This window comes from Papilio xuthus, unplaced genomic scaffold, assembly GCF_000836235.2.
Source record: "Papilio xuthus unplaced genomic scaffold, Pxut_1.1 DF826961.1, whole genome shotgun sequence".
In the NCBI taxonomy this organism is placed as follows: domain Eukaryota; kingdom Metazoa; phylum Arthropoda; class Insecta; order Lepidoptera; family Papilionidae; genus Papilio; species Papilio xuthus.
In genome coordinates, this window is record NW_013531688.1 from 5,770,455 (window position 1) to 5,798,245 (window position 27,791).

At 44.8% G+C, this 27,791-nt stretch overlaps 1 protein-coding gene across 11 annotated transcripts; it reads right to left on the reverse strand.

Annotated features, from left to right (window-relative positions):
• Positions 1–6: 6 nt before the first annotated feature.
• Bruce (BIR repeat containing ubiquitin-conjugating enzyme) lies at positions 7–26,825 on the reverse strand. Of its 11 annotated transcripts, none has more exons than XM_013315293.1 (59): positions 26,469–26,825; positions 26,060–26,244; positions 22,495–22,623; positions 21,577–21,812; positions 21,159–21,360; positions 20,738–20,975; positions 17,917–20,629; positions 17,494–17,748; positions 17,214–17,377; positions 16,877–17,073; positions 16,575–16,709; positions 16,272–16,412; positions 15,877–16,035; positions 15,529–15,677; positions 15,079–15,427; positions 14,741–14,937; positions 14,381–14,629; positions 14,071–14,221; positions 13,318–13,512; positions 13,009–13,137; positions 12,753–12,906; positions 12,408–12,494; positions 11,538–11,685; positions 11,073–11,394; positions 10,746–10,945; positions 10,574–10,649; positions 10,359–10,487; positions 9,986–10,244; positions 9,624–9,838; positions 9,303–9,420; positions 9,099–9,182; positions 8,891–9,016; positions 8,471–8,610; positions 8,178–8,334; positions 7,769–7,990; positions 7,353–7,596; positions 6,975–7,234; positions 6,643–6,836; positions 6,339–6,474; positions 6,177–6,261; positions 5,849–6,090; positions 5,657–5,758; positions 5,429–5,576; positions 5,178–5,320; positions 4,855–5,082; positions 4,518–4,751; positions 4,280–4,426; positions 3,931–4,157; positions 3,487–3,769; positions 3,074–3,309; positions 2,801–2,965; positions 2,511–2,682; positions 2,049–2,211; positions 1,782–1,899; positions 1,492–1,612; positions 1,183–1,400; positions 790–1,029; positions 488–676; positions 7–398 (listed from the first exon to the last, which is right to left on the reverse strand). In XM_013315293.1, exons 1-59 carry the CDS (start codon positions 26,644–26,646, stop codon positions 39–41), a joined length of 13,443 nt encoding a protein of 4,480 aa, XP_013170747.1. In that variant the 5' UTR covers positions 26,647–26,825; the 3' UTR covers positions 7–38. The 11 variants fall into 11 exon arrangements, with proteins under 11 accessions (XP_013170747.1, XP_013170746.1, XP_013170742.1 ...); XM_013315292.1 differs by having other exon boundaries at positions 3,547–3,769; positions 16,272–16,415; XM_013315288.1 differs by having other exon boundaries at positions 4,855–5,085; positions 16,272–16,415.
• Positions 26,826–27,791: the final 966 nt, after the last annotated feature.

Genomic DNA, 27,791 nt, shown 5'->3' on the forward strand with positions numbered 1-27,791 from the left:
GGGGGAGTGGGGAGTGGGGAGCAGGGCGAGGGCGGAGCTCACTCCAGGACCTGGGCGACGATCTTCTCCATGTCGTTGTAGAGCTCCTCGTTGGTGAGCGAGTGCAGCGGCAGGGGGGCGCGAGGCGCGCGCGGGGAGTGCGGGCCGGCGGGCGCGGGCGGCGGGGAGGGCGCGGCCGGCAGCTGGAAGGGCTCGTCCAGGTCCTCAAGGCCCGGCGGCACCGGCAACTTGGCCAGCTCCTCCTGCAGCTTCACGTAATGCCGCTTCAGCGCCATCAGGTTGTGCTGTATGCTGCGCTGCGTGCGCTCGTCGCCATTCTGACCCTCCAGCTCCGTGATCCAGTTGGCGACCGTTTGCATTATTTCGTTACGTTTGATCCAGAAGTGTGTCTGTATCACCTGCGGTTAGAAAATGGATAGATTTATTAAGGAGATCGGATCCATGTACCCGGATGTAAAACAGCACCAGGTAGAAGGGGGTATCGTACCTCCTTGAAGCAGGGCTCGGGGTTGCGCAGGTGGTCGAGCATGGCCCAGCGCACGCATGCCTGGTAGATGTTGGAATTGTACTCGAGCGATGCGTTGCTGCCGACGCGCGTACCGCGGCTGCGCTCGTAGCCCGGCTCGTTGAAGTACGGCTCCGGCACCAGGATCAGTGACTGGATTGACACCAGCACCTGCACACCGTACAACACACTCTTACCGATGTGCCAACAAAAAATAACAAAAGAGGGTAAACAACGCTTGATAAAGATAATGTGATGTCTAATCATGGCGTCAAGTCAGTTACCTGTAGGAAGCTGGAGGTGTGCGCGTTCCACTTCTCCTCGGGGCGGCCGTGCCAGGTGTTGAGCACGGAGAGGCACACCTTGCCGTCGTTGTACAGGTTGGGGTTGAAGCGCACCGAATGCCGGCCCGTCGTCTCCAAGTTGATGAGCATGGGCACGGCGGGGTACTCAGCCGGGAAGTACACGTCCAGGATGAAGCATCCATTCGCGTACGGCGTGTCCGAGGGACCAGTTATCAGGACCTGTAATTATTTAACGTAAATATTCTATCTGCTCATAGCGATACGAAAAAATTTGATTATTTTCGAAAAGTGAGCTGTTGATAATGATTTGTCGAAGTTTATCTAAGTTTTAACACCGAGTGGTTGAAAGTGACAATGGTGAATGTGGTGTACCTTCATGACGTCGAGGCGGTCTGTGTCGGTGCGCACGAAGACGGAGGAGGAGTATGAGAGTGGGAGGCTGGTGGCGAGCGTGGCGGCCTCCTGCGCGAGGCGCTTCATGCGCGCCGGGTGCGCTCGCTCGCCGGCCGCGCGCACCGTACCCTCAAAGTGGTACGGCACCGTGAATCGGTATCCGTTCTCTGAGCACTCTGCTAGCATCTCGAACGTCTCTGCACACATTACATATCGTGAGCTCGTGAGTAACATTATTCAATAGTGTCCAAAATATAAGATCAAAGATCGTTTGTAGTGGATGCTTACCGAATTGCATGGTGCGCATGAGGTTGATGTAGCGCGCCTCACGCGAGGCTCCGCCCAGCGGCCGCGGCACGCCCCCCGCCTCCGCCTCGCCCTCCGACCGGCACATCAGAGCCGATGTCGCCTGATTCGATAACAACAATCATTATTAAAATACCGAAATATGAATGAAAACACTTTAACCTAACTTTTATTATGTACTTTTCTTGTAAATAAGTGTGTGCAAAACTATTTTGCAAATAGATTATTATTGTGTGTATTATTTATACGTGAAAGTACGTAAAGCGACTTGCCTGTATGTCTGCGATGAGGGCGGCGAGGCCCTCGTCCTCCTCCGACAGCTCGCAGTTGCTTGCCGTGTTGAATCTTTGGCTGTACGTCATCTTACCGAATATGTTCTTTTTGCTCATTCTGCGAGGAAAATAGATTCGAGTTAAGTTTTCTTTGTCTATAATATTTAATGAATAAGGCTCGTGGAATTTGAAGCGAGGATTTTTTTATCCCTTTTATTATTCAGACACAGGGAACAATGGCAAGTTGCTGGCAATGTGATAGATAACCTGAGCTTGCTGGCGTAGGAGTTGGTAGTACGGCTCATGAGTGAGAGCAGTTGCGGCACAGCGCGTAGAGCGCCCGCCAGCCGCCGACAGCGCAGCGCGTGCAGGGCGCGCGCGCAGCTCAGCACGCACACATACAGCGGGATGTGTCGCGACATGTCCAACACTATAAATCACAATAAGTCATATTTTACTTGCATATAACACAACTTATTATTAAAAAAAAAACAAAAATAACTCGATTAAATAGGTTTACAACAATCAAGGAGAGAAGACGAATCGAATTAGACATCACTCGTCGTTTATGTCGTTCTCAGTGGACAGGATCAAGGCCACCAGAAAGGAATTTATACACATACACACCAACATTATACGAGTAAAACCACATGAACCTCTTGTCAGGGAAGAAAAAGTATAACAAAACATTTTCTAGGGACGTGATTGAATGACGACAGAGCGCGGCACCTGAGTCATTCCTGAGGTAGGAGCATATGGCGGGCAGCAGGGAACTGTTGGCGATGAGGTCGACAAACTCGTGTGGCAGGTGATGGTCGCGCTCCTCGCCCTCCGGGGAAGGCTGCGGCGCACCCTCCTCCGGCGGCCACCGCTCCCCAGGGTTCATGTACGCCGACAGCACCTGCATACCCCACAAAAACAATCGTTATATTAACAAATTATACGAAACTTGAGCTTTACGCCTTCTACCCCCGCAACGGTTACTCTGATCTCTTCAATAACAACTTCATAGAGCTGACCTCGAGCAAGACAGTGACGTGTTCCTCCTCGACGCGCTGCCGCACGAGCGCCTGCTCCACGTTCCACGACTGCTGCGTGGAGCCAGTGCCGAAACCCGTACCTTTCGCCCAGTACAACTGGCTCTTCTCCTCCGGCTTGCCGGAACCGTTTGACGCCTGACTATTCTGTAATAGTACACAATCAATATAGGACAATTTCATTTCATTTTTTTATATTAGAAAATAGTCGAAAAACGTCGGAATGATGAAAGTATAAAATATTGCAGTACTTACATCATTGGAAGCGGGTTTGTGATGCGTGAATACTGCGAGGCAGGCGAGCAGCAGGCGCACGAGGCCGAGGCGCAGCAGAGCGGATCGTAGCGACCGCCCGTCGTCTGTGTCGGGCGGCGCCGCGTGCAGCAGCCGCGCCAGCACGCGGAACGGCAGAGTGCCCAGCGACCACGACCCCTCGCCCTTCGCCCCGCCCCCGCTGCCACCGCTCACTACACTACCCACGGCTATATTACCTGCAGCAACATCACCTCAAATTGACTTCAAAATTCTAAGCAAGTTAAAATAATTTACTCTTAATTTGCTCATGATTACTTGAAAAGAAGTCTGAAAATTTCGAAAAATCTCTGGAATATCGGTTGATTAAACTTTTGTATCATTATAATCGTAAAAAAAGGAAACTCAGATGTGACCTTTGATGGCAGATAATTCTTTGTCATTGACATTCTTGCTCTTATAGTATTTGTACTGACGTCCGTCCTCGTCGTGCGAGACGCCGAGCAGCAGACGCAGCAGGTGCACGGCGCGCGGACCCTCGTCCAGTAGCGCGGCCGCGTAGCCCGGCAGCTTGAGCAGCGGGCCCAGCGCCACCAGAGCGTGCACGGGCACGCCCGCGCACTGCTCCTCGCCGCCCCCAGCGCCACCGCCTCCCCCACCCGCTCCTGGGCCGCCAGCGCCGCCCAAATCCACTAAGTCCTGCGCACGTTGTTATAATGTATTCATTAAGTTGCTTACGTCTTATAAAAAAATATGTACGTTTAAAAACTAAATAAATACTCTATCGAGGTAATTATATTTTAAAAGTTATATATAACTTGTATTACTTCATAAAATTATAAATATGTAATGATACTGACATCATAGGGATCCTCGAGTTTGACCCAGTCTAGGTCGTGATGATGCGCGGAGGGCGCGGGCGGGGGAACGGGCGGGGCGTGCGGGCGCGGCAGCCGCGCGGCCACCAGCGCCAGCCCGCCGCACTGCGCGAACCAGTGCAGCACGCCCAGCGCCATGCCACCCACCCCGCTCACATTGCTGCCCCCGCTGCTACTGCTGCCGTCCCATGTGTCGCTCGGACGGATTTCTGGTAACAATATACACAAATTTTACTTTAAGTTGTAAAAAGTCTATCAAAATCGGATTACTTTAATACATTTTAAAAATGTGTTTAAATGCAATGAGATATATCATATGGACAGTTGTTACCTCCGTTGGTGTTGAGGTGCAGTATGAGGGCCAGATGCGGACCGAACTTGTGAGGGCAGACAGCGACCAGCTGCGCCAACGTCACGTTGCCCGGCACAAAGCCCTCCAGTCCGGTGGACTGCACGCGGATCGTCGTCTCCACAAACTCTGTACAATGAGCGTAATCGTATCGTAATATCAATATATTAGAACGTTTATATACATCTAGACTTTAAAGTTTGTTATATCAAGTACCCACCTTCAGCGAGGGACAGTACGGAGTTGTCGGTGCTGGGCTTGGACTGTCGCTTCTTGTTGCCCTGCTGCTTGAGCGAGTTGTTCTTGGCGTCTTTGACGCGCTTGTCTTTGGAGGCGCTGGCGGCGGCCAGGCTGAGCTCCCAGGCCTCGGCCACAGTGCGGACGGCGGCATCAGAGGCGCTGCGCCACATCGCCGGCACCGCGTTGCTCAGGCTCATCCTCGTTGCCTCGTCCACTGGAGTCACATCGAAAGTTACACAAATAGCTTGCGTAACCACCACCTACGACGACATACTATGACCGTTCAAGCTGGATAAAAAGATTTAAAAGCAACTCACGGGGAGGACGGTGTTCTGTGAGCAGAGAGCGGATGGTGGTGTGAAGCGGCAGCGAGAGCAGCGCGTGGCAGTGCATGGAGGGGTGCGGCGGTGCGCTGTTGCTGGCAGCCGCGCCGGCGCCTGTGTCCGCGCCCACCGCGGCCCAGCGCAGCGCCACTGTGCCGCGCTCCGACGACAGCACCAGCCGCAGGATCAGCGACCTCGTGAATCCCGATAGACCTTCCGGTCCTACTGTAACGGAGCATAAGAAAATCATGCATATATTAAGAACTTCAGAATATTATGACCAGTTGCTATTTTTATATTTAAATGAGTCAACTAACTTGTATTTTGCATTGATTCGAGAATATTGTGTAATGTCGAAGCGAAGAGTTTCTGATTGGAAGCGTGGCACACAGTCAGTTCTGCGAACAACCGTATGGTGTGCTCCTCCAGATTAGCATACTCCGAGCTCTCCTGCCATGAACTGCAACAAAATAGCTACATTGAGACTCAACACATTACCTTGTAATATAAAATCAGTCATCAGTCTTATCATACTGTCAGGTTGACAGAGGAATGAAAGTGTACTCACGAGGCGCGCGGGCGCGGGTAGCAGAGCATGGAGAGGAGGGGACGCCAGAAGGTGTTGCCTGCCGCGCCCAGCCAGTCCTTGAAGCGGCGATCCACGCACATCAGCCGCGCCCATTCCACTATGTCGCTGATATGCTGCATAGATGGCGCTGCAACAGAGTAGGACGTGTTATTTAAAACTTAAACCTCAACACCAACATATTATGAGAAAATTAATAGTTTGGCTTACTTGTAACGGTTTGGTTCGGTTCAATTTCGGCGTCTTTCATATATACGTCCTCTTGAGTATTTAATTGTTCTTTAATTTGTTGTAGCTTAGTTTCGCTATATTCTGTGAAATATATTACATTTGATAAAAAGGTAAACATAACATTTTATTGGATATCTATATTGTTATTGTATGTCATATTGATATGCGTACCTGCGACGCAGCGCACGAGCGCATGCGGCAGCGGTGAGTGCAGCAGCAAGAGCGTTGCGGCTGGAGATAGAGCAGCCGCAGCCAGCGTGCGCAGCTCGCGCCGCCTCAGTCGTACCGCCGCCGCCGCCGCGCCGCACGTCGCCGCGTCCACCGCTCCGCTACCGCACCCGCCTCCGCTCGCACCCGCCCTTGTAACACGCAGCGGCTGGTGTACCTTGCGGTCGTCTGTTAGTCCCTCCATGCTGTACGCAACCACAGATGATAATTAAGAAAACCACAACGTGTCAATTATATTAAATTCAGTGTACGTTAAAATATGCAAACCGACCTTTCGTCATTGTCTACAGGAACGCCGATGTGTTCCATTAACTTCTTGAAGAGATCCGGCCTTATGTAGCACATTGAGCATAAGACTGGAAAAAAAAACATTTTTTTGGTCAGTTTAGAAAAAAAAACTTGTAAATATTCACATTGAATAATGGTTACTAACTGGCATCGAGTGCTTTCTTGAGGAAGCTGATCTCGTCAACCTCTTGCACCCACACAAACAGCAAGTCGAATAGCTCGTCCGTTATTAGCTCCTCCAGATTGTCCAGCAGACGCTCCTCTTTCAGGGACCATAAAACCTGGAATTATTCAACTTATAGTAAATACTAGTCAATCCTCAGTGTTAAACAGTACGTAATACTGTACAGTGGTATACAATTGTTTACATTATCTGCGACGTTGATTTATTGCTTTATTTAACTCCGGAACTCTCTTGAACTGTTTAATATTTAGTTGTAGCAACTGACCGATGCGAGCGTGTGTAGCAATGCTGCAGAAGGCGCGCGGCGCGGGCGCTGTGCCACCTCGGCCAGCCAGTGCACAAAGGCAGCGGTGGTGCCCTCGGGGCAGCGGCGACACAATTGGCGCGCCGCCCAGCACACCGCTGTGATGCAGGCGCCCGCGCTCACGCCTCCAGGCCCGCTACCGCACATCTGGAACGCTAACGTACAACCAACGTCTTTACAAAGTATACATTAATTGTGTTTTTATAAGTTCATTTCTCTTAGTCTACTCTTCATTATTGATTAAGTTCAGATAAAAAAAGTCCCATTTCCATATCCACAAAGGCATGACTTACAATGTACGTATGCATGTTCATCTGTAGCGAGTATGGCGTTGAGGAGTGGGGCGCGCAGCTCAGGGCAGGCGCGTGCGGCGGCTAGCAGCGCAGTATGCGCAGCGAACGAGGTGTGCCCGTGCGCTTGCGGGCTGCTGCCGCGGGTGGCCAGCACGGCGGCGCACAGCGCTCGCACTGCCGCCGGGCTACCGACGCGCGCCCACCGCGACGACTCCAGCTGAGCGCGCGTGCACGCAGCCACCACGCATACCCAGTTGTTGCTGAAAATTCATATTGATTCTTATCTATTCTCTCTATTAAAATTTGATATTATTTTCCTAATTAGTATATTTTTTAATCAGACTAAAACTATTTTTTTAAACACGGGTATTATTTAACCTGTATCCGTTGGGCGCGTGTATCGTGGGCGCTGCGAATGCGGGAGCGACAATGACTCGCAGCTGCAGCAGGCCCATGTAGGAGCTGTCGCGCGGCTTGTACAGACGCAGCTGCACCGTGGAAGCTACGGCCGGCCGCGCCAGCACCAGCCTTATAAAGGTCATGCCGGCCGTCACCTGCGGTGGTCCCAGCGACACCAGCGGGCCACCGCATGATGCCTCTATGCTCACTGCACCGGGGCACGCTACAATAACATATTTACATAATGCAACAATTTTTATAAACAATTACAAAAATATCCATATTTCTAATATGTTGTAATAAGTACCAACAGATATTTAGGAACTTAGGGCTCAACAGATGAGTGAAATTTTGAGGTATTATAAATTGTTTATGCATATTATGTTGCTACTGACTGGCAAGGCTGGTGAGGTGCGGCTGCAGGTGAACCTCGTGCAGCTGCGCGGCATAGGGCAGTGTTAGCGTGAGCGCGAGCGAGGCATCGTCCGCGCTAAAGAAGTGGTAGGACCAGGCGGCCGCGCGCACGCGTCGCGCCGCGCACACGCCAGCCGACAGTCCGCCTCCGTCCAGCAACACGTCCGCCGCCTGCGCCGTCGGGTTGTCGCACGACACGGTGCCTGATCAACAGAACAATGTTTCAGGTTTAGAATAGACATGTTTGATTATTTAATTTCGATGATTAATGTGTCCTCCCACTGTCGAAATACTTGTACGCTTTACGTATACATTAGGTATATTTTGACCAAAATTTGGTTTAGATAAAAAAAAATGTCTATTGCTACCGTGTTGATAGCAGTAACTAACATAGTGGGGCAATGTTGACAAGTCCGTTGGCGGTGTCGGTGATAGGCGGTTGAGTCTTCTTAGCGCCGGCGGCGGTCGACATGTTGATGATCTGCGGCGGCACCTTCAGGTGGTTCATCAGGGACGACACCAGACCCTGGCTGTTGCTCGGTCCCGACTGGAAAGTTTATCACATTTTAACACATCAACAAAGTGACAGCTTCTGACATTGTGAATACCATACTAAGATCAACATAGGATTTAATGTACACAAGTGTGGACTATAAAAAACATATTCTATGAATCTATCATACCTGATGGCAGGTGGTGAGTTTCTCCACAGAGAGCTCCAGCCCGCCAGCCTCTATAAAGGCAGCCAAGGCCTCCGACTTGTCTAGAAGCTTCACAATCAGTTGCTGCATGGCTTGAGATAGATTTATTACGTCCTTTTTCCCTGTTTAAATAGAATCATGTATTTTTTGTCGCCCATTGTTCGAAATTCAACATACATAGACGAATTTTTTTTCCATTAGTTATAGCTTAACGCATTTTTTCTCCACATTAACTTTAAACCAAGCCAAATGAATGTTTATCCGTTTGTGTGATTATTTTAAAAAGGGATACAAAATTTTTAACTAATTATTTGTCACTTGATTACAAGCAGGGTTTATAAATAAATAATGAATCTTATATTGTTTCACAATCATTAGAATAATATTTTTAATATAACATACTGAGGAAGTCCATCAGACTGGGCACCATAAGCGCCGCGTTAGATGCAACAGTGGGCAGCTGAGCGACCAACCAATAAATTTCCTCCTTCAATGAAGAGAATTCTGTGGAAGATTCAGTATTTGTGCCTGCAATTGAACATTTTAAATGTTAAAAACATAAATACAAAAATTTCATTAGTTGTCGTTAGTAAAATTTTACTCTACTTACCCGAGTTCAATATGAAAGTGTTCAATCCATCACACACTGACAACGTCGCATAAAAGTCTTGCATGATATCTGCTTCTTGTAATACTGAAAGAAAAACAAACATTTTGTACTTTTAAATTGTTAACATTTGTATTAGAATCTATAGAACATTAATTACAAATAGAGTTTGTACAAAGAATAACTGTTGCTTTAGAAAATATTCACCTGCGTCGGCGAGACAAGGCGCACGCGGTAGATGCTTCCGCTCGTCCTCCAGATTGGTGCCATCGACCAAGTCCAACGCCTTGCTCTCGTCTGTCTGCGACTGCTCGCCGCTCTCCACCTATACAAATTGAAAATAAATGTTATAATACAATACGTTGTAAAAACAACAAAGATTAGGTTACAACACACTTTGCTTATTTGACGTCATATAAGTAAGTTTCGATCCGAAAATGAAGTGTTGGAAATATCTTTGCTTGGTTTAAGTTTTAATTCTATATTTTCATTTTTCATTTATCTCTGTGCGTTTTAGTGACAATGTACCTGTCCTTGTTGCGTGCTCATGAGCAGCGGCAGTGCCAGCAGGCGGCGCGCGTAATACAGCAGGTGAGCGAGCACAGCGCGACGCGGCGGCACGCGGCGTGCGGGCGCGGCGCCGGGGGGCAGTATGTCTGCCAGCAGGCCAGTCAGCCGCGCCTCCGCACTGGCCTCGTTGCGCACTCCGCCCGCGCCACGCATCCACCACAAGCTCTGAGTTGCTGAAATCGTACATAAGAGCATTACTAAAATTGCTGTCTAAATTTTCAAAAGAATTCGTTAACACATTGACTTATAATTTTCAATATTACATTGTTGCAATCATTGTATAATAATTTAATAATATGACGACATATGGAATCACTTACCAATAGATCGTATGAGCGGCATGGCGTAATGCAAGTGTTGCGAGGCGAGCGAGGGCACAAGGTCGTGTGCAGCGCGCAGTAGGGCGGCGTGCAGGTCGAGAGGTTGCGCGCTGTCGTGCGCGCGCTGCGGAGCCCACAACGCTGCCAGCACGCGCAAAGCCACCAATGCACCTGCACCGCTGCGCGCCTTCACCACGCGCGTCAGCACAGCTTGCAGCGCACTTGCCGCACCCTGTCCTGCTCCAACGCTCGACCCCGACTGACAACACAACATACATCAAATAAGTAAGGACGCTATAAACTGTAACAAACAATTAATTATAAATACTAGAATTTCGTTTTGAGTTGGTATAGGGTAGGGGGTTGAACTCACGAGATAAGACTCCGAGCAGTTGACAGCGCAGTCCACGTTGACGTCCATCGAGATGAACTTGACGAGGGCGGGCACGAAGTACTCGCTCTCCAGCACGAAGCGGCCCAGGGTCTGCGCCCCGCCTTCCGACTGCCACAGCACACGCATACGTTAATACATAACACCGACGAAGTTATAAAAAGTAACAAGTACATCAGCAAACAATTGAAACTCACTTGTAAAGGTAGTCCCGCTATCCATGCCAAAGACTGCATTGATAATATCCAGCATCTCAAAGATATATTATCCACTCTGTATTAAAATACAAATATAATTGTAACAATTACTGTAGAAAAATAAGTTTATGCCGATTTTCTCGGTGGTAAAGATAATAATATTTATACTGACGTGCAGAGCTGGTGCAATATAGCGGTGACGGTGTCCGGCGCGAGGCGCACTCGCGGTGTGTCCGAGGGCACGGTCGACCACGCCCCCGATCCGGTGGCGCTGCCTGAGCTCCCCGCACCGCCCGCACCGCCCGCGCCCCACGCGCACCCGTTCAGCGTCATCCACAGCGACAGCACGTTCTCCATCAGGCTGCAGTCGCGCTGCAATCACACACATCATTAGTCAACATAAAAAAGAACAAGCGGCAATATAACACAAGATGCAAATATGCCACAGCACAGGGAGCACTATACAATCCGAGTACACAACGCTCAAAATAGGACGTACCTGTTGCGGAAACTCAAGCGCCAGATGTCTGAACACGTCGTAAAGCGTATGCGTCAGCGGGGGATGAGCGCGCAGGGCTGCCGAGGCGGAGGATGAAGCTATGGCCTGGTGGCTGGGTCCCGCTGCGGGCGGTGAGGCGGGCCCGGCGGGCGAGGGCACGGGGCTCATGCCCGGCGACAACGGCGGGGTGACGGGCGGGGTGGATGCAGGGCGTAGGGCCGCCGCCAGCGCGCCGGATGTTGCGGCTAGTAGCCGCCGCGCCAGGGCTTCGCCAGCCGCCGCCACGCCACTCTCTAACCGCGCGTCCACGCACGTCGATATGCTGTCAAAATAAAATTAATCACTACTCATTTTAGGTATCTTTATCAGTTTAGAAAACTATTATATTGTAATTGGCGATTATATCTACTCCTTCAAATATGTCGAAATACCATAGAGCCTCGAACTTTGTAGGGAGTATGTTACCTTGTGTTGAAGTTATCACCGATGGGTTTTATCTTGAATCTCTTTAGTTCCACAAAGTCTGAATCCTGTTTGTCCTCCGTCTCCGAGTCGAGCAACACCTCCAGCTCCGCTACTTGGCTGAGACGATATTCGATAGTTTTCACTGCATCTATTATGGAAACAAGAAATATATTTAAAAATCTTAGCAACACTACGAGCAGATGTGAACAAGTACGAACAAACGCGTGCAAATATTACGAAGACTCTAGGCCTAAAATGCAGCACATTCTAGTATTTTAACACAGATAAAAACTGGTTAAGTATCTAGAGGATCTTTTGTAACATTTAACTTAGTGCGAGTTAGTTTTGCTACTATAAATAATTACGCATAATATGTTGTACTTATTTAAATGTATACCTGTCACGATATATCGAATGAATCTCATTCCATTAACCCTTAACTATTGATTTTTTTAGTCGGTGTCGAAATAATATTCATCGCTGACAACTTTAAATAAGTCATTATGTGATTTTTTTAATATGACATTTGCGTAATAAGATCATGCTTTTGACAAACAGATGACGGAATATACTATTAAAACTGCTGAGATATCTTTAGCTAAGAAGCTTAAAAGTGATTCTAGCAATTTTTCATCGAATATTGTAGGTTTATTTCTCAAATATTTCTATTTAAAAAAAAATTACATTTGAAAAAAATTAATATATGCTACAAAATAAATAACTCAACTGTGTAAAAAGCCATGAATAATGCAATCCAAAAGTGAAATATCTCTCTACCAGTGAAAAAAACACGTGAATTATTAAAGATATAAGGTATTGAGCGACAAGCCAAGTGACAAACGCGTATGGCGCTAGTGTATCAAGCCTTACTTGCGGCCGCTAGTGCGGTTGCGGCAACTTTGGGCTTGGACTTCGGCTTGCCGCTCTTCGACAGGCCAAAGCTAGCCGCTAACGAATCTGCAACAATAGTGTGGTTTCCCCTCTATGAGCTTTCATTTGGCCCTCTATACCATCCACATATAACATCCTTGTGCGCTTTTCACTGATAGTAATCAACCAAATATCATTTATTTACGCAAAATTTTACATTGAAAAAACAATGAACATCAAATAGCTAAAATCACAAAAATACATTCTATGTAACGACTAATGAAAAAACATTTTAGTTTACATGAACAAAATCATTGTTATGACGAATTAGAGTGGCATAGTAACCTGCAACACTGCCGGCCTTGTTCTTACGCGGCGGCGTCCTGGCGCCGATGTCATCCTGAGTGACGGTCGGCCGAGTTGTGTTCGTATCGCTCCAGGTCGGCTCGTCGCTGGTGGGACTCGGGGTACCGTCTAAGTTTTCATACTCGACCAAATCCTGCAACAAATTAAATGAAGTTTAAACAAGACAGATTGCGAAAACGCCATAAATATACTATAAAATATTGTTTTTTTCAGTCAGATAATTTGAGCACATTACCTGCAGCAACGTGATGAGCGCGTGCCTCGGCCACGGCGGCAGCGTGACCGCCAGCCGTGCCAGACCCAGCACGCTCGCCGGCTCCAGCAGGGAAGCGCCGCCGCTCGCAGCGCAAAGTCGCCCCACGACCTACACATAAACATCAACAAATTATGAGTATAACTAATACTTTCTGCCTTTCATATATTGTTTTAATGCTGTGAAAGTATAAATACGGTGTAATACAGTACTTCTCAAGAGAGAAGGCGAGGACCACATATTGCGCAACGCATTTTGGGAGATTGATGACGATAGAAGTTCTTTGTGTACCTTGGCGCAGAGCAGCAGCGTCTCGCCGGAGACGGAGCTGTCGGCGGCGAGCAGGTGTGCGACGAGCGCCTGCGCGAGCTGCACGGCGAGCGCGGGGGGCACGAGACGCGTTGCGCGCTCCATGTCCTCTGCTTTGGTGCTCACCACGCCCCCCAACTTGCCCGACGACACCAATCGAGCTTTGATTCGGTGGCGCTACAACATATCATTACCTAAGATATGACGTTCCAGATCAAGATTTAAACATTGCTAACAAACGTTAAGTTTATGCCTGCCATTAATTTATACGAAGTAGTTGCCAATGTCACTTTTGAGTTTGTAAAAACTTTGAGAATACAGACAGGAATTTAAGTGCCATTTAAAGCCGCAGAAAAATAGTTCAGATGATATTGAAGCAGCTATCGCATCTGAAATTGTTACATAGAACAAAGTGTCATTGTATAAAAATTGTAATTGCTAATTTTGAAATTTAATCATTTTAGCGTGAAGTGATGTACCGTTTGTTAACAATGTTCAGTTCTTGATTTGAATAGACGGTAAACAACTAAATGGATAAGATCCCATTAGTTTATTCGTGTTCCCAAGCATCTTGAACTCCGGACATCAAACACTATTATTTTTGAAAAACAAAATGTTGTGCTTCGGAAGTTCGGCTTATTAGCGAGCCGAAATGCCACTATGATGCTAGGGAAGTAGGAACATAACCAGGTATGTTTGTCAACGTAGCTGGTTATGTTGGAATGAAAGCCTTACAGCGCGTCGCACCGACTCAATCTCGTGCATGTGGTTCAGCAGCTTCTTGTGCAGTTTGCGGCGCGGCAGCTTGCAGTCGCCGCGCTCGCCAGCTGCGTCCGCGCCGCCCGCCCCGCCCGCACCCGCCAGTCCGCCCGTCAACCACTCCCATCTGATAACATACGCTTCGCTTTAGCTATCTCACATTATTACACTAAATGCAATGAGAACGTTTCATTATTGTAACATCACCAATAACTTTATTATGATTTGATGTGAGTAGCCAACAAAATGTTTTGAGTTGGAATGGTACGTTATTATGGTAGGGTACCTCTTGAGTCTCTGTGCGGCTGGCGTGGCGTTGGCAACGGGCATGAGCACGGTGTTGGGCGGCGGCAGCGCGGCGTCCAATACGGAAGCCAGAGCGGTGAGCAGCGCGATCAGAGGCGCGGGTCGCGGTTCAGACGCGCGCAGCAGGGTCAGCGCTCGTTTCGCCAGCGCCGCCGCCACGCCAGTGCCGCCCGTCTCCAGGTGCGCATACATGCTCTTCCGGCACATGTACATCACTACCACTAGACATCTGTACAGTCACATTAAACATTATACACACAAATATCTAAACTTTAAAAACAAGCATAAAATTGTGATATACTTAAAATGTGATGGTGTAATAGTAGGAGGAGTAGATTACCTATCGAGTGGCCTTGGCGGTGCGTCGTGCGGCGAGAAAGCGTCGCAGAGCAGGTCGGCGAGGCGATCGCCCCACCAGTCGGCTGAGCCGCAGAGTCGCGCCAGCAGGGTGCTCAGTGAGGCCGCACCGCGCGCGCCGCAAGACCACAGCAGCGACGACACACACGAGAACCACTCACTGGATACCTCCGGGAATTGCTGCACAAAACACATAATTTTGTCTTAAAATAATCTTTGCTCAAATACAGGTTAACCTAGCTAAGGAGCAAAGGCAAGTATATTGATGAAATCATTTTAGTATGCAAAAAAGAATCTTTATGTAAAGAAAAAAAAACTTACCACCTCGTCCATTTGGAAGACGAAGTAAAGTAGCATGTCGACAACGTTCTCTGCGATAACGCGCAGCTTGTCTGTGGATGCGCGCAGCAGTAGGTCCTCCGCAGTGACAGCGCCGCGGTTTATCATGTCGAGCGCGCGCTCGTTGCAGTCAGCGCCGTTGCTGAGCTTGCGCAAAATGTTGTTGCAGTTGTGCACCTGCTGCTGCAGCTCCATGCACTCCTGGTACGCGGCGACCACCTTCGGGTCCACCTCGTTGGCCAAGTTGAAGTACGCCATCATATTGGCAGCGTTACCGTTGTACATTTCCAGATATGGATTCAAGAGATCAATCAGTTTTCCGGTTGCCAACCTGTTTAAAACACGTTTTGAATAAACATCGTTTTCTTAAATTCGTTCTTGTTAAAACTATAAAATGTATCGTTAACTTATTGTCTGTTCTTTAATAATCACCTAAACCTGCAGCTAAGGTCCTGGTGCAGGGCGTTGAGGGCGTTGATGGAGGCTTGCACGTTGGGCACCTCCGCGATCTCGCCGTAGAACCAGCCCAGCGGGATCTTGCACTTCATCGCCGACATGCCGTAGCGCCCAATTGTCGTTATCTACAAACATTATTTACAAATTCAATCTCTTTAATTTCTTACTACCTCTCTATCAGTGAATTCTTTAGCAATATGACTAACAAACAAGCGGATTCTTAAATGTACCAAAATATGGTAGACCATATTATTACAACAAAGCAATGCAATACATTTCTATGTCAATAAATTAAAAAAAGCAGTAAGTATACATTTGCTATACCTTCATGTATCTGCAGAGCGGCGGCGGCTGTATGTCAGTGAGGACGAGGTGCTTGGTGGCGATGTCGGAAGCAAAGGCGAGCTTCACGCAGTCCGTCTCCTCGCCGGCCACCCAGATGTCAATACACAGAGTCACCAGGTCGGAGCACGACGGGATTATCTAAAAATTAATTAATTCGGTAGTAAGGTTTTAAATCGTCTTTAGTTGTGAAATATAGCATTTATGTTGCTATTTGACTATTACTTTGCACCTAATTATTACAAAAGTATCTTGTTTATTTATATTGAACAAAAATTAATTTGGTTTTATTATTTGCCCTATTTTAGGTATATTGCTTCATTCTCTGCACTCATAACGGAAATTAAAAATAAACCATTTGTGATAGTAAAACTCACGACATCAGTAAGTCGCACGGTGTGTCCAAAGTCTAGTACGATGTAGCGGCGAGCGCCCGAGTGCATGCGCTCCACCACCAGCGTGTGCTGCGGCGGCTTGCTCACCAGCGTAGCCCACGGGATGCCGCACTGTTCCTCCTCCTGCTAACAAAACAACATTTAATACTATCTGCCGCACAGACTTCAGTATTCCCTAACGACGGCCCTTAGTCTAGATTTAGTACAACTATCGAAGGACTATGAATGTGGCAGTAATAATCTTACTAAGTATTTATCTTTACTTCAGAGGTAAATGCAATTTACCGTAAAGAAGTTATCCCCCGGCGTTTCGGGTTTGTCTTGGGGGTCGCACTCCATCATGGAGCTCTCCACGTCGTCAAGGGAGTCGGGATCCTGCGACTGCTGTTTGCCATGCCCCTCCTTCACCACTGTCCATAGCTGGACATGACATAAATTTTTTAATGATTAAACCGAAGAAATATTCCAATACACGGAAAATAAGTAAAATATGTAGTTAATTGGATTAAGTATTCGAAGATATATGAAAGTGGATAAGACAAAAGAGGCGTGAGAAATTTTAGCAAATCACGTGTCGTGTTATGTACCTGCTGTGAGTCGGTGGGCAGCGCGCTGACCACGGCGGGCTGGTGTCGGGCGACGACCGACTCCAGCTTGGTGCCGTCAGAAGCCACGTAGCTGGTGACATGCAGCGCCAGCGCCTCGCCCGCCGCCACGCCGCATGCCGTGCTCGCCGGACCGCTCGCCCACCACGCGCCACTCGACGAACCATTGCTCTTACCTTCTAACACATATACAACAGATTCATGATCATTTATTCCATGAGTAGTATGATTTAACTATTCAAATTTAATGGTACTATTACTCTTTCTAATATACTTCTAATATGCAAGATAGTAACTTGTGTAATGGGGAGCAACTGACCGGTGTTGATTGGCAGATTGAGCAGGTCCTTGAGCTGGTGGTCGGGCCTGATGATGGGGCCGGTGTCGTCGCTGCTGCTGGCTTGCGTACTAGCCGCGCGACCTAACTCCGGCACCTCTGTCGTGAAGATGCTGCGCTCCAGCGGTAGCCCGTACAGGCCGAACCTGACAATATCGCAAAATGTCACTTCACGGACGCATAATTTCACAAATTACTATGTGTATGTTAAACTAGCTGTTTTATGTAATAATTCTCAATGCAACAAAAGGGAATTATTCACCTAGCACGCAACAAATGGTGGTAGAGATCGGTGCGGTCCTGGAGGCACTTGGAGGCGAGGTCGAGCAGGCGGCAGCAGTGGGCGAGTAACGCGGGCGCTGCGTGCGGCGGTACAGCGTGCTGCGCCAGTGCCGCCAGCCACTTGAGCGCGCCGGGGGAGCCGCACGCGCCCACGTACGGCACGCACGACACCACGCATTGCGACAGCCGCGACTCGAACGTGCACTTCCACGGCTTCGGCAGCTGCTTCACACCCCTGCATCAACAAAAAGGATCTTGATATATCAACATCGTAATAAAGAACCAAATCGTCGCTAATCAGGCATTCAAAGTTATTGTCACTGTAATTTTTCTTTACCATGCCATTTCTAGTGTATTATTGACTGTTTGCGTAGAAATTTAAGAAATCAATTTCTTGACTTACTCGCTGGTGATAAGTATAATTTTGATGCACTTCTTGGCGATGCTCCTGTTGGCGCATAGGATGCAGTTCTTGACGAGCGCCTCGATGTGCTTCTCTATGACGGCGACGCACTCCAGCTGCTGCGTCTCCACTGGGCTCTCAGCCTCTTTGTCCTGGCCCTTTTCCACCAGTCGCATGCGTTGTAGTCGTACAGACAGCACCCAGTTCAGGAGATCCAGAGCGAGTCTTCGTTCCTCGTTACCTCCCTTTTTTGTTGCTATTTCGCAAAGCGTGTCCAAGAACGTGTTGGATTCGAGCATAGCGATCCGCTGCTGCTTCTCCATCGGCAGCTCGGTGTGTGGACTGGACCTCACCGTTATCGATATCTGATGTAGCCAATCGCAGCCGATGAAGCCTGTCTTTTTGGAGCTCTCGCCAAACTTGGTCGGACCTTTCGTCATGTCCTTAGCCGGATCAAACAAGGTCTTAATATGAATCAAGAACGTTCTGCCTCTCGCTCTAAACAAGCGCGGGCTGGTCAGTATCAATGTGCCCGACTGCTGCGTTAGGTCCAGTCCGGAGGAGAGCAGTAACGGCCCCGCGAGGATCTCTGCGTTGTGAGCCTGGAGGTACTCCTCACTATTGACGGGGTTCTCTATGTTGGGACCGTCGGAGTCCACGACAGGGAAATGGACGGGTGAATCGGCTCGCTGGCAGAACGATGCATCCTTTTTGTATCCAACCCCGTGCAAATTCTGCTTCAATAAGGTGACCTGAATCACGGGCAAATTTCCCGTACTGGCATTGTGCAAAGTGAAACTAAATTCTATATGTGCAAGTGAGACGCTGTACGGCATAGTCAACTCTAGCACGTGCTCATCCCAGGTAGAAGATGTATTTTGCAGTCTCCAGCATCTGTTGTTCTGGTGATCGGATCTCGACCTTTGTGCGGGGGACAATTCGCACCAGAAGCCCGGCACCACGGTGCTGTACGGTACGGTATCGTTGGAGCCGTACATACCGCTGAGCGTTATTAACGTTTCTAAGTCTGTGATGTTCAACTCGGGCTTGTTAGCTATGATAACGGGAGGGCTGGTCGGCCCGCTCAACGACTCGTACCACAGCATATCCAGGTCTACATTAGAGTAATGGTCTTCGACTACGGCTCCAGCTGAATCTTTCTCCCCGTCGTTGAGGGCGTAGAAGTAGATCATGCCTTGTTTGGTGGCGACGCTGAGCCGCTCCACAGAAGTGCAGTACACGACCGACGTGAACTGACTGTTAGGTAGAGATTTTTCAGACAACATGTTGAAATCTGACATTGAATACATTCTTAAAGTGCCGTCCACCCCGACCGCTGCCAGGGAACATTGGTCGTGTTTATCGGCAGGCATGAGACATAAGTCTACGGGGCTCTCATTGTATGGTAACTCTTTAACTAAAACGGGTTGATCGTCCAGGGTGTAAACGGAGGTTTTCTTGTTAATTTTGTAAAGTAAGAAATGAGCCTTGGAGTCTTTTACTGTGCTGTCGATTTCGCTCTCGTCAACGTCCATGTTCATGTCGCTATTGCCATCCGCCTCGGGCTCCGGTTTTGATTTGGCTGATTCGATGCCGGAAACGACCACTAATAAATGTTCCTTGTCCTCGGTCGGCAACAGGTGCGTTATTTTAGAAGCATCATTGATGTCCAAGTTGGTCGGCAGGCGGAGGCACTGCACAGCGACGATGGGATACAAAGGCTCTTCCTGGTTGGCGTCGCTATCGAAGCCGTCGTTGTTGCTGTTACTGACGGCGGTCTCCGTGCCAGGTTTACATACAGTGAACGGGGGAATCTTGATTTTCTCAATACCTTCGCCGTCTTCGTACCATTTTAAATCTGATATTTCCAGAGGTCCATTCATGTTGAAGTAATGAGTGATGGTCGGCGGAATAGTCGGCGGACCGATTTGAATCGCATCGGGCTGATCGGCTAATTTGGTGCCAACAGAGTCCAGGTTGCCGCTCTTCCAGCTTTTGAGCTGCGACAAATTCCCGACGAAATCAATGATGGTCGTCTGTCCGGGCTCAGGCAGCTCGGGCAGCAGTGCACTCGGAGGGGAAGGCGCTAGCACTTTGTAATGTTTCGCGAACATAATTTTCTTTGTGTCCCAAAATTTGCAGATCTCTTTGCTGGACGATGCATTTAAATTAATAACGTTACTAATATGTTCATCTAATAAGTTGGGGCACTGTGGAAGCTCGGTCTCCTCATCGGAGTACTGGAAGTATATCTCGTCGTAGATATTGCCCTCGTCGGTCCTGGGCACCGGCAGGAGCGGGATCTTCTTGCTGCCACCGGGCTTGGAGTTGGCGCTGCTGTTGGAGGTGTGGACGACCGTGGCGACGGTGCCCCCCAGCGAGCCGTATATGTCGTAAGTCAGAAGGAAAAGCATTTTCTCGGAGGTCTGATTATTCTTGGCCTCGTTTTGGTCGTTCATCTCTTTAATGCTCTCGTCAGACTGGCTGACACCGCCAGAGTCGAACAGCGCCTTGTTCACGTCATCGGCGAGGGGCTGGTCCTCCTGCACACAGTTGGTTCGTGTGACGATCACTGCACATACGAGGGAGGGCTTCGACTTGACACCGCTCGACTCCTTCTCGTTAGCTTCTGTGCTTTGATTTTGCTGGTATGTGGCCTGTTTCGAGGTCATGCCAATGAACGCCATCGCCGTAAGCTCGAGGTCGTATGTGGCTGCAAAAAATATTATAATTTAATAAAATGACAATTTGCAATATTTTACTTCTACAAATAATATTATTTTCACAAAGTGAATACATTAAGTCATGATAAACTACTTACATGAATCCTTTTCCAGGCTAGCGGCCCAAACTTTATTACTTTCGGTGGCCAGTATTCCGCTGAAGATGGAGTCGTACGGGGAGAGGTTGACGACATTGACAAACTTGAGTCCGCTATCGAAGCGCCACAGGGAGACCTTGCCCTCAGCAGTGCCGGTGGCCACCAGGTCACCCGTGTTGCCTTTCGACACCACCGAGATGTCAGGACAGGGATGTGCGCATGCAGTCGCATTTGAAACCTAAACAAAACACAAGATATTTTAATAAATACTCGGAAATAATATTAAGACTATTCAACTTTGTATAATGTTCAAATATTTTATTTATTCACAAAAAGTCTGTCAGAACGACGGAGCCAAATTGCACAGACAATGATTTGTTTGATTGTCCGTCAGTATGTACGTGTTGTAGCATATACTGACCGAGATAGGCACGTTGTGCGTGTACTCGCCGCGCACGAAGGGACAGTTGGGCGAGTGGCGCTCGTGCTCCACCCAGGGCTCGTCCGACTTCTCCCAGCAGACGAGGCACACCATGCAAGTGAAGCACATAGCGCGGTCGTCGCCGCTCGGAGACGGCTGGTGGTAGAAGCCCGCCTGCGCCATGCGCGCCGGCAACGCCCACCTGGTCACATCACAAATACCACCACTATTTTATGTCTACAATACCGTTGTTACGCCCAATAGAGGTCAAGTAGTTTAAAAAGCTATTAATCTCCATACAACAAAATTATTAACTTCATATGTCAGATCAAGACTAAAAAAGATAATATTAAAACTTTAGGCTTGTGTATTTTAAAATCGCTTCATATTTTCTACAAGAATCATTGTTGTAACTAACTTGTAGTCCATATGCGGCCACCGCTTGAAGGTCTCTTTCCTCTCGGCCTCGGAGTACATGAGGGCGCGGGTCTCGCCGTCGCGCGCGCTGGGCATCAGCTCGTTGGCGCGCTGGCGCACGGCGGAGGCGATGGCCAGCGCGGGCACGCGTCGGTTCTGTCCCTTCAGCTCGTGCACCACCGCCGCAGTCACCAGACGGAAGGTCACTTGCGGCAGGGAGATCGTTACTGTACTCCACTGCAAAAATACAAGTTAAAATTTCGTTACGGAGTTAATTAAGAAATTAATTTTAATAACTTTCACATAACAATAAATTAACAAACAATAACTATATTGTAAAAACTTTTAGGTGCGTTTTATTATTGACCTACTTTTGAAAATATTTATATAAAAATTGATTGCTTGGAATATTTGCGCATATTCATTCACAAAATGTATATAAAACTGTAATGATTATCTTTGCGAAGTGTATTTGCGCGTTTAAGTCCGGTCAGCTGGGACCGGGACTAATGCTCGGTGGCAAAATTGTCGTTCTCCAACGAAAATCGATGCGACCGTAGCGGACTAGCGGCGAGATAACGAAGCCGAATATAATAACACGGAACTCGGATTGATACTGAAAACTTCAATGTTTGTTCAAACGAAATTGAAACTGCACGATTCCTATTTCTATGGTTACTAAACTTTAACTATAAAATAAATAAAAAAGGGAATATCTTCATATAGCTAAACTAAAGACTTGGAAGACCATTAAAAACTGAGGAAACCAATATAAAATAGATATATTAATTTAAAAGCTAGGCGTATCTATTTAAATTAAGCAAAGACAAAGAAAATGAAGGAAAAGTTATGGACCCAAAAATGTATAGTCACGTTAAACTACCGTTATTTTATGGTGACCTAGTACTAGATACTTTACCTTTTGAGCTTTGACGCCTTTCCTAGTGGGCTCGGCATCGATAGCAGTTTTGAGTGCGTTGACGAAGTCTTGCAGACCCTCGATCGCGTTCACGTCTAGGTTCTGCAGGCACTGGTACAGGATCACCGCCTGACCAAACAAGAATATGCATGTCAAAAAGTTTAGACTATGTAACTTAGCGATAGTGTAAGTTTCTACTGATAAAAAGAATATTTCATAACTTTCCAGTAGTTTTTAAGTTAGTTACATACGAAAAGATAAATTTTCCCTCTTTATAATATTATTATAGATAGAAATATATCTTACTAATATTATTATATAAACGCTACTATTTCGATAGATGGATGAATATTTGTTTGAAAGTATGTTCCAGAACGGCTGAACAGAACCCTACGAAATTTGGCATAGATGACATAGTCTGAACGAACATACAGGCTCCTAATTAATTTTTTTTTTAATTCCGCGCAAACGGAAACGCGGGCGACAGCTAGGACTTTAGTGAAGTTAATAATCTTTCCGATTAAATTAACTTTATTTATTATTTGAGTTAGTATTTGATATACCAAAGACCAATTTAACAAAGTACTAATCTTTAACTCCCTCTCGTCTTCAATTACACCCTCATCATGTCTCAACATTTAATTGCCGCCAAGAACTCTTACCAGTGCGAAACGTAATTTGTTTAGTTATTCTAAACTTTGAAGGTATTTTTAAATTTAAGATATTTATGAATATAATTTCCATTCCTTTGAAATAACTTACGTTTTATGAGACAGAAAGAAAAACAACAATAAACTAGATTGAATTTAAACCACAACGATGCCGCTTCATTGCAAAATACATCGCCTTGGGTCTAATATTAGGATTATGAAAATTTTATTATTAGAAGTTAGTTTATCGTCAAAGAAAAAGTGTAGCTTATTTGAAACTTGAAAAAAACAAAAAAAAATCTAAAACCACATAACATTTATATATTAAAAAGTATACTATGTAGTAACTAACATTGGTAATGAATATAAAACCATTTAAAATTAGAATAGATAATTCAAAATGGATAAATATAAATAGATACGATTTTCCGATAATAGTTTAACAGTATTTTTTATCTACCTCAATAATTAATTTAAAAAAAAATTAAACAAACTCACCACTTACAGTAAGTTTCGTAGAAAATAGAAAAAGTAAGAGTTAAAAAAAAAGTTATAATTAAGTATCCGAATTTACAACCTTCAAAATGCAAAAAACAATCGCGGATATTAATATCCGTTCAAAATATAAAAGAAACGAAGTTTTGAATTAAAAATTCATAATTTCACGAAAGAAATAAAATGTGTAAAGAAAGTATCAAGAACGTTTATAATTTACAACAAATTACACTCACACTCTAAACACTGGCTGATGACATATGCCACTTTATGGTTGAAGTTAGAATTAATTAAAAAAAAAACTACCCACCGACTACCCGTTGAAAAACAAAGTCAACACATAAGGTACTGTAAGTTTGTTTACAACTTACAATTAATAAGTGAACAGTTCAATAGATATATAAATATCGTTGGAAATTATAGAAAAATGGGAGCGCGTAGAATCCACAATACGGTAATTACTAATTTGGTTATATTATTTTACATTAGCTGTAGTCCACGATTCCGTTCGCGAGATCCGTTGTACCGTTCTGGATATATCAAACATTCATCCAAATATCAAATTTTTTACATTTATTCCATCTATAACAGTAGACGCATAGCGTAGATTCAAAGAGTCTAATGAAATTGTCAAGTACATTAGCAAATTCGTCTAAATTGTTTTGTGTTTAGCTTAGGAACTCTACCTGAGAAACAGCTTAAGTTAAATATATAAAAATATTCACAAATACTTAATTAAATCTATGCTATATAAATAAACAAATACGTAATTTCATAGTGAAGTTGCAACATGTTGCATGAAATATCGTGAATTTCACCCGCATCTATCGTATCTAACGTCGCGTGGTACTTGGTAGATGACTAACACATCTGCATAATGTAAGCAATTCCAATCGGCTTGTCAAGTAATTATTAACCAATGTTTTATTCTACGCATTGTTTCTGACCACGCCTTTAAAAATTTATAACCCTTCGTATAAAGTCACGACCTAGGTTTTTTTCCCTTAAACGCATTTCTAGACTTTACTATTAGCTAATAGAAGAGTTTCGTTAAAAAATTAAAACAAATATTGAACTCATATTTTTCTCGTCATACGACTGATTACGAAACATCGGGAAAACAAGAAAATTTCCCTGATGCGTAGTAAGGAAAGCAACATGTATAAAATATTGATTGACGCTGAGAGGCCACGTATGGAAACGAAATATCGATATCCCAACATCGAATAATTATCGATATGAAAATTTATCGATTTTTTTAATGGTGAGAATAAACAGTGACAACGCACAGTAAACATTAAAATGAAGGATAGTTTCCAATTAAACAAATCACTTGTAGCTTATAACTACATTTTCTATTTTCTTTTTTAATAAGCTCAAAGGTATATAAGGCAAATAATAACATCAGTAAACTCAATCGAATTAGAAATTATTTTTGTCTGCCACTATGATCAATCACAAAAACAAGATAAAAACAGCTCTTCTTAGACCATACCATGTCACAGCTAAATATATAAATATAATATTCAATAAAAAATAAAACATATAGCCTAATTTAACAATTCTGTGTTAATATATTTCGCCACCTTAAGAGGGGGGGCTTTAAGCATACCCAAATTAAGGGTGATACAGCCATAGTCCTGGGTTGTTTGACTTCGTACACATTTTTGAATTTATTTTACAATAAGTAAAGATTGTGTCATAATGGTTTTTTATCACCGTAATTAGGAAAATGTACATATGAAATTCGAATATCAAACACACTTTGGTTCATGGTGGAATTTAGATCTCCATGTTCTGAATTGGTCCGATCAAGTGATATCAGCGACTTAGATGGTCTTACATACTCATGTCCTGAAGTAAATTCGATCTTGCTATCATAAATAAAAAGTGGCAAAATAAGGCATAAGTTTACAGGATTGTATATCATTTATGTTAAATTAGATATACTCAATACTGGACATATTTTTTTAACCTACTCGCCTCACAAATGTAATATTTCTTCATTGTGCGATAATATGCAATCTCTTAATTACGATCACAAAATCTTAACTACCATGTTCATGTGAATGTAATATAATTGTATAAAGTAACTTAAACTTATAAATCAGTTCAATTAGAAAAACTAGACATCCCAAAACTAAGTTACATTATCAAATTATGTGTATTGGTTATCATCAATTTTCACTATAAAGACATTGATAGAAAACCATAAAAATTGTACAACACAGCTCAAATGTATATGATAATTATTAGAACATAGTGTCCTAAACACGCTAGCTAAATATAATAAAGTTATTCTTAAATTTGAAACGAAATGGTGAGTTTTAATATTATTACTCTTTATCTCTCGCTACTCATTTTGCATATTCATTGTGATAGTTGACATATTGATTAAAAAGGCATATTGATAGGTGTACCTCTGAGAGGACGAGTTCGATCTTTACGACGGTCTCGGGCTGTGGAGAGGGCAGTCGGCGCTGCAGTGCTGTATGCAGCAGCAGCACCCCGTTGTAGTCTGTGCGAGCGCCGACACCACTCCTGTCCCATAACAACACACGGTCCGCTCCTGATGCATATTCGACGCCGACAGTACCGCCTTCATCTAAAATTAAGTTATAAATCATGATTTCTAGAAAATCAAATCCGGCAGAATCGTAATTGTTTACTGAAAACTGTCAAATCAAACAATGTAGGACATTGAAAAAATTAAGTACGAAAATCATTACTACAACAAAGATGGTGAGGAATCACTTATTTTTCGCTATTTGCAGATTGGATTCTATTTATATGTATTGTTACAGAAGTATCTGAGGCTTTCTTACTTACCCGCTGATAGACAAGATGACTGAAGTATCACACCAGAGTTCACATCCAAAACGTGTACACCACCCACGTCAGTCTTCACCAAAATTATATTTAAGTTACTATGGTACGTTAAAGAAGAAACAGGAAAGTTCATACGAATATAACCATCTTCTCGTAATATCAAAGAATCATCGCCCATCGTGGCCGTGAACACATCTGTCTATTCTACGTAAACGCCATTTGTAATTATATTTTTTATGTCAAATACTTTATCGACAACATGGCCAGAGTCAAAAAGTAAAAATCAATCGTTACCGTTTTCATTATCTGTATTGTCTCTACTTAAGAATTAAGAATATATAATTAAAACCTAAGAATTTTCCAAAAAATATTTATTACCTCTATTTTAATGCAATTTTATGAAGCAAAAATATGTTTAAATTGTCTTGTTCATAATCAAAACTTTTCACTTCTTTCTATCTCAAATGACTTAAATGTTACACGAAAAAAAGCTAACGGCGTCGCTAAATTCCGTATTTACCACATTCAAGTACTAATAAATATGTAACTTTTTAATTTAAAGGATACACAACATAAATTTTAGAGGATGTATTTCTATACAAAATTTTCGTTTTTTTTTCAAATAATATGTCTGGCAACTCACTCCTAATACTTTGTGATTATTGCTGGTGAAAAAGAAGTGGTGGAAAAAGTTACTGTTACCTAATGATGGTTACCAGGGCTTACTAATCAAGGAGATTTAAGGCCTGTCCACAGGAGGCGCCTGGCTATCAGCTAAGAGTATTCGGTGACCTGAGACTTATTTAGAATTAAAAATAGTCAATCTATGGTATTAGTCAAATCAGTAGGAATAAATCGCATTACGTATAAATCTATGGTTCATTCATTGAAATATGTTAACAAGGACATCAAATAAAAAAGTTATGAACATATATAAACTTTATTATAAAAATTGTATAAAACATGTAAAAATATAAATATTTAAAAGAACTTACATACTATAAATGTAAAGGGATGGATTTCAAGTCTTTTGTTATTTTTAGATTTACAGAACCCTTATAATGTAATTCCAATTATAATTAATCAGTTATATTTAACAATGAGTATGTTCTTCACAACCTTGATGTAGATTAACTTAATTATTTAACATTACTTAACACTTTAAGATTGTTAACTTCAAGCAGACATATTACAAGTTAGTACTAAGAAAAAATTAGGATTATTAATATCATAACTGGTCACAAAACTAAGCACTTTAAAAAAAATCATAGCATAATAGGACGGAATTAGATTGACATTAAATACATATTAAAATAAATAATT

Bases quoted from the DNA above. Each gene is read 5' to 3' on its own strand.
- Bruce (XM_013315282.1), bottom strand. From the start codon at position 26,646: ATGGGCGATGATTCTTTGATATTACGAGAAGATGGTTATATTCGTATG. The intron at 5,086-5,177 runs GTTAGTTGACTC...GCTCCGTTACAG, and splicing joins CGAATCAATGCAAAATACAA to TAGGACCGGAAGGTCTATCG. The intron at 1,900-2,048 runs GTTATCTATCAC...TTTTCCTCGCAG, and splicing joins TCCTACGCCAGCAAGCTCAG to AATGAGCAAAAAGAACATAT.